The sequence below is a fragment of the Crocodylus porosus genome, unplaced genomic scaffold, assembly GCF_001723895.1.
Source record: "Crocodylus porosus isolate Cpor-Errol unplaced genomic scaffold, CroPor_comp1, whole genome shotgun sequence".
NCBI classification, from domain to species: Eukaryota; Metazoa; Chordata; order Crocodylia; family Crocodylidae; genus Crocodylus; species Crocodylus porosus.
This window is the reverse complement of record NW_017728943.1, coordinates 22000570-22006857: the sequence shown is the minus strand read 5'-3', so window position 1 is coordinate 22006857 and position 6288 is coordinate 22000570. Positions and strand designations below refer to the sequence as shown.

At 60.3% G+C, this 6288-nt stretch overlaps 2 protein-coding genes across 3 annotated transcripts in view; both read right to left on the bottom strand.

Moving 5' to 3' along the window:
* Nucleotides 1-2938, bottom strand: part of MAG (myelin associated glycoprotein) — a 16050-nt gene extending 13112 nt beyond the window's left edge. Inside the window, exon 1 of one of the 2 annotated variants that reach the window (XM_019548945.1) lies at nucleotides 2841-2938. The gene's annotated coding sequence lies outside the window, so the exon portion shown is untranslated. The remainder of the gene's footprint in view (nucleotides 1-2840) is intronic. The other variant, XM_019548944.1, reaches the window with a different exon arrangement.
* A 991-nt stretch (nucleotides 2939-3929) lies between these two features.
* FAM187B (family with sequence similarity 187 member B) lies at nucleotides 3930-5773 on the bottom strand. The gene is made up of 2 exons (XM_019548659.1): nucleotides 4735-5773; nucleotides 3930-4298 (listed from the first exon to the last, which is right to left on the bottom strand). Exons 1-2 carry the CDS (start codon nucleotides 5409-5411, stop codon nucleotides 3971-3973), a joined length of 1005 nt encoding a protein of 334 aa, XP_019404204.1. The 5' UTR covers nucleotides 5412-5773; the 3' UTR covers nucleotides 3930-3970.
* Nucleotides 5774-6288: the final 515 nt, after the last annotated feature.

Sequence of the window (6288 nt, the reverse complement as noted above, 5' to 3'; positions counted from 1 at the left end):
TGTCCCCGGCAGAGAGCGGCCGGGCCTGCGTTTCCCCAGCCAGGACCCCCCTCCCTTGTCCCATCCCTCACAGATTCCTTCCCCAGAGCATTCCTGGCGTGCCAGGCGCTGCCAACTCGGTCCCCCCACCACAAAGGGGCCACAGTCCAGTGCTCCCTCCCAGAGGTGGGCACTGGGGCTTGCAGTGCAGCTGCCTCTGGGGTGGAGCAGGCTAGGCCATGGCCCACCCCAGAGCTGACTGCATCCCCTCCTCACTCCATGCAGTGTTATACTCAGCTGTTGCCCCACCCCAGAGCTGGCCACATCTCTGTACCAGGCGAGCCCTCTCTGGGTATATTATATGCAGCCATTCCCAGAGCTCCCCCACCCCAGAGCTGGCTGTAGCACAGTGTGGGTTGACAGAGAACAGTGGTCACAAACTGACAGATTTAGGCTAGGTATCAGGAAAAACTTCTGCATGGTAAGTGTTGCCAGAATCTGGAACAGGCTCCCAAGGGAGGTGGTGCTGTCCCCTACCCTGGGGGTCTTTAAGAGAAGGCTGGATAGGCATCTGGCTGGGGTCATCTGACCCCAGCACTCTTTCCTGCCTAGGCAGGGGTCGGACTCGATGATCTGTTGAGGTCCTTTCTGACCCTAGCATCTATGAATCTATGACTCCAGTGCTATATGTGGCTGTTTTACCCCAGAACCAGCAGCATCTCAGCACCCAGTGAACCCAGCCCTGGCTGCATTATGTGCTGCATCCAGAGTGGGCTGCATCTCTACCCCGGATGCTATATGTGGCTGTTCTCCACTGCTCCACCCCAGAGCTGGCTGCATCCCCGTGCCAGGTAAGACCTCTGCCAGAGTGGTACAGGCAGCCGTTCCTCCCTGCAGAGCTGGCTGCATTTCAGTACTGGGGCCCCTCTCCCATGCCTATTCTAGGAGCCTGGGGCTGGGGCCCCTTCCCCATGCCCATTCTATTCCCTGCTGTTCCTCCCCAGAGAAGGCTGCATCTCAGCACCAGACGAGCAGCCCCCACAACCCCACCAAGAGCCAGCTGCACCCCGGAGTGGGCGACTGCTGCTGCAGCGATGAGTCATGGGCCTGATCCTGGACAGGATGGGGGGGTGGGGGTGGTACACAGGATCTGGGATGTATCACCACAGGAACCAGATGGAGCCCAGGAAGGAAGCCTGGCGTTGCCATGGTAATTTCCCCCCCCCATGGGGGAACGAGTCTAGCCCTGGTTCCTCCATGGGTTCCATTCTCCCCCACCCGCAATACCCTGTACCCTGGGGAGAGAACCCAGGGGTCCAGGCTGCCAGCTCCCACTCCTCCACCCCCCCAGACCCTACTCCCCTCTCAGAGCTGGAGAGAACCCAGGTGTCTGAGCTCCCAGCCCCCTGTTCTCACCCTCTGCCCCCCCCACTCCCTTTTCAGTTCAAGGATGTGCTCTGGGAGCCCGGACGCCTGGGTTCTCTTCCTGCTCAAGAGGGCAGTGGGGCCTGCCGGTCCTTGGGGTGCCAGGCTCCGTGCAGCTGCTCTGGGTACAGCCTGGCAGTGCCACTCCTCCCCACCCCCCCACAACACAGCTGATTGTCCTGGCACTGCTGATAGCAACCCCCTGACGTCACTGCCTGGGGGGGCTGTAGGTTGGGGGTGAGGGGCACCAGCCTGGCTGGGGATGGGGCAAGGGGTTGCAGGTTGGGAGTGAGGGGCACCTGCAGGGCTGGGTGAGCAGGGGGCTGTGGGTCAGGAGTGAGGGGCACTGGCAGGGCTGGGGGGCCAGGGGCTGTCAGTCAGGAGTGAGGGGCACCAATGGGGCCTCCCTGCCTTGTGGTGAGCAGGATGGTGCCTGGGACACCCCAGTCCCGGGGATGATGAAGCCAGCTCTAGGGTGGAGCCACTCAGAACAGTGGAGCAGAACAGAGCCCTGGGTAAGAGGCGGCTGGCTCTTGCGGGGGAGTCTAGGAATGGCCACATATAACGGGGCCCTGGGAGAGGAGCCGTGTCTGGCTGTGGCAGGGAGCAGCCCCCATCTGGCTTCCCTGCCCCAGGGTGGCTCCTACCCCAGACCCCACCCTTGCTAATTATTATGAATAGCTGATGAGCTCATTAATTAACCCTTTTGGCTCATTAGTGCCCAGAAGTCCTTTTAACCCTCCCCTGGCTGCCACCTGCAGGGAAGTGGATGCTGATTAGATGCTCATGGATGCAAATTTAACCTGTTGACCCCCAGCTCAAGCTGTTAATAGCATCACTCCATTGGTTCACCCTACAGCAAGGTCTCATTAACCCTTCCTGCCCCAGGCTGCAAGACCTTACAGGTAGAAAAAAGCCTCTTACCTGGCTCTGATTAGCATAGGCTAATGAGGGGTGTGTGCTAATGAGTCCCTAATCATAGGATTCTAATTAATCGGACTGCTTGTCACCCAGGGTCACTTCACCCCAAGCCTAAATGGGGATCCTCTTGCCAGCCCTGTTAACCCCTTACTGGCTGGGCTGCACACTAATGAGGCTAATTCTGAATATTAATTAACCTCACTCATTAGAATCCAGGACTTCATGTGGTGGGGGAGGGGTATAACTCATGGGGGGCAGTCATGAAGTATTATCTCCCCCCATTAACCCGTTAGAGCCTGGGTCCCTTGAAAAAAAAAAAAAAAAAGAAGGACCTAGCAGCATTCATTAACCTGGGGTGGGGGGCTGCAGAGACACAGGAGGGGGTTGAGCTGTCAACTTCCCCCCACCCCCCTTCTAGAGAACCCACTGTCCGAACCCCTATCAACCCCACCCCCCAGTTCCCCTCCCAGAGAACCCAGGTGTCCCGGCCCCAGTGCCCTGGGGGTCCTACTTGCCTGTCTGGGGGATCCAGGCTGTACCAGCTGCTGTCCGGTGTAGGTGGGGGACACAAGGGCCCTCTGTGGCTCCCCCGGGGGCAGGGATTATGTACCCATTGTGGGGGGGCAGGAAAGGGGAGGGGCCACCCAGCTCCGCCCCATGCAGGCCCCGCCCCCAGACCCCCCATTCTCTCCTCCTCCCCCCAGCTGGCTGGTGGGGGTGGGATGGGGACAGGGACAGACACATTTCCAGGGCTGGCATTACAGTGGGCTCCTCAGCTGCTCCTCCCCCAGAGCTGTGCGCATTGTGAGCCCCAATCCCCCCCCAGGGGCAGGGGCTTAGGCACCGGGGGGTGGGGTCCTTGTGCACAAAGTGGAGCCAGGGGCAGGGGAGGGGGCTTTACAGGACGGTTGAACACTTGGTGGCTGTGTGGAGGCTGGGACAAGGCTCCAGGGCTCCTTTGCATGCTAGCCAGGATTGGAGGGCTTTGGCTGGGCCTTCCTCGCATGCCAGGACAGGCCCCTCGTGCAAAGGGTCGTGGTACACGTGGGCATGATGAGCAACTCCAGGTGAGTTTGCACAGGGGGTCCTGTGCGGGCTGGGAGCCCGGATGCCTGGGTTCTCTCCAGCTCCTGGGGGGCAGTGGGGTTGGCTGGGGTGGGGGGACATGGTGTTCCTTGCACATGCTAGTGAGCTCGCCCGCCTGGTGTCAGCTCCGGCACAAAGGCCTGGCTGTGCAGGGCCGAGAATTGGCCCATTGTGTGCCCCCCCCCCCGCACCCCGTACGGATGCCACCCCCGGATGCCTGGGTTCTCTCCCTGCTTGGGGAAGGGCTGGGGGGGGTGGGCAGAGATGGGTGGAGGGGCTGGGAGCCTGATCCATTCTAGCTCTTGAGGGGCAGTGGGAGCTGGGGGGTGAGCAGGGGGTGCTGGGAGCCTGGATGCCTGTGTCCAGTCCAGCTCTGCAGGAGGAGTCGGGGCTGGGGGGTGAATGGGGAGGAGGTGGGGGCTGGGAAGCACCTGGGTCCTCTCCAGCTGTGGGAGGGACCTGGGGACCTAAGGGGTGGGAATTGGAGGCTTGTAGGGGCCCCTTCGCATCCCCCACTCAGCATGGGTCCCCACACTCAGAGCTGCACATTCTTTATTGCTTAGCTGCCAAGGGCCCCGGGGCGGCGCCGACAGGCCTCCAGCAACCCCAGGACGAGGAGGGCAACAAGAAAGAGTGCCAGCCCCACCACCGCTGCCTCGATGGCTCTGTAGGCGTGAGCAGCACCGCGGGCAGGTGTGGGGGCTGGGGCTGGCCCCAGCCAGAAGAGGGCAGCCAGGTGGCCCCCCACATAGCAGTGGTAGGTGCTCGGGGTGGCACCAGGAGGCAGCACCAGCACCGCACCCCCCGACGCCTCGTCCAGCCGCGGGGCCCCGGCGCCAGCCTGCAGGCGGTTCAGGGCTGTGGTGTTGGCCTGCCACGCCACGGGGCTGCAGGGACATAAGCAGGGTCAGCGCCGCCAAGATGCCTGGGGCCCACCCCCACTCCCTGGCTTCGGCACAAGGCTGTTGAGACTCCTGGGTCGGGAACAGAGTTACCAGGATGCCTGGGTCCCACCTTGCGCCCTGGGTCAGGCGTAGGGCTGCCTGGATGACTGTGTCTCACCCCACTCCTTGACTCGGGCATGGGACCAGCCCTGGTGCCACCAGGGGTTGAAGTCCAGGGCTGCAGCCAATGATTAACCAGCTGGGCCTGGGGGGTAGAGCTGGGGCAGGGAGTGGGCAGGGCTCTGGGGCAGATACCCCCAGGAGCAGAGTTGTGGCAGGGAGTGGGTGAGGCTGTGGGGCGGCTACCCCCCTGGGGGCAGAGCTGGGGCAGGGAGTGGGTGGGGCTCTGGGCAGATACCCCCCTGGGGGTGGGGTCTACCTGTAGATGGAGGCCGCTGGGCAGCGCAGCCGGGTCTCCTCCGCTGAGTGCAGTGGGTAGTGGGTGAGGAGGAGCCGTGGGGCCCCCCTGGGCTTGTCGCCACCTCGTCGCCACCCGCAGGGCACCCAGCAGCCCTTGACCCGTAGCTCGGGGCCGCGGGGGGGGTGTGATGCCCCTGTGAGGCCACAGGGCCGGGGCAGCCCCCTGGGCTGGGTGGCGTAGCAGAAGCCCACCTGCTTGCGTTCGCCAGGTACCCCACAGCGGTCGCAGGCCTGCCAGGGTGCCCAGGCTGTGAAGAGGGGCCAGCGGGGGCTGAGTGGCACCTGCCCGTGCCCCATGTGGCTCACGTGCAGCTGCCCCACGTCCTGCACGGCCAGCTCGTAGCAAGCCACAGTGGCATCGCCGCGACGACAGGTGTAGACCCCCGAGTCTCTGGGCCAGGGTGCTGCTAGGCGCAGGGCACCCCCCGGGAGCAGGCGGGCACCCCCTGAGAACCGCAGCAGGCGCAGGGGGGAGGTACGGAGCCAGGTCACGGTGCCTGGCCCACCTGGGCAGAGCAGCGTCACGGGGTTGAGGGAGATGGCAGGCACTGTGCAGGGGCGGTCGCGGGGACATGGCAGGGCCTGGCTTGGGGTAAGTGCCAGCAGCGCGGCCAATGCCAGAGCCCTCGGGGCCATGGCGGGGAGATCACAGTGAGGTCAGAGGTCTGAGGTCATAGTGCTGGTGGGCGGGCCTTTGGAACAGCTGCCCCCTTGTGGCCCAGGGGGAAATCGCTGGTTCTGAGCCTGGGTCCCTCCGTTTTTTGGGGTGACTGTCCTAACGATGGCTATGGATGTCATTAGCAATTGTGCCATTGTCCTCATTGCATTTGTCATCATTACTGCCCTTCTCGTCACCCTGCCAGCTCTGCGGCTGTGCTGCTCCTTTTGTCACTTGTGTCACCATCACTTGGTGTTGCTGCACTTATATAGCAATGACAATGATGTGAGAATAATGTATATAATGATTATATCTATCTATCTATATATAAATATCCATATATCTATATACAACAATAATATGATGCTATATAAAGTAATAATTATATATGTAAAAGAATATCATAATATAGAAGTATATAAACATAATAATAGGTGATAATATTTATAATAATAATTATATGTATAGACGAATAATATGATAATTCTAATATTATAAATATAGGGGAGCAGAGGGGACAGTGGAACAACCCCCCCACCTCCCTTCCTGGGAGATGGCAGGGGGGTGGGGGTTGGTGCTTTTTCTCTGCCCCCATGATTCCTGATGGGCTATTGGCTAGTAATATATATAATAATTATAGATGTATAAAAGAATAATATGATAATCAGGAATCTTGGTTTTCTCTGATTTAAAAAAAAATCCCCAATTTTTAGATTTAAAAAAAGGAACCCCAAATTGACATTTTCCCATCATTAAAATCAAACACCACTAATATAGAGATACTAGCAAATTGCCTGTCAAGAATGATTGTGGGGGCAGTGGGCAGGGACAGAGGTCTGCATCCCATCCACACCC

Excerpts from the sequence above, each read along its gene's own strand:
- FAM187B (XM_019548659.1), bottom strand. The coding sequence starts at position 5,411 with ATGGCCCCGAGGGCTCTGGCATTGGCCGCGCTGCTGGCACTTACCCCA. Across the intron at positions 4,299-4,734 it reads CCAGCGGCCTCCATCTACAG|CCCCGTGGCGTGGCAGGCCA; the intron begins GTAGACCCCACC and ends ATGTCCCTGCAG.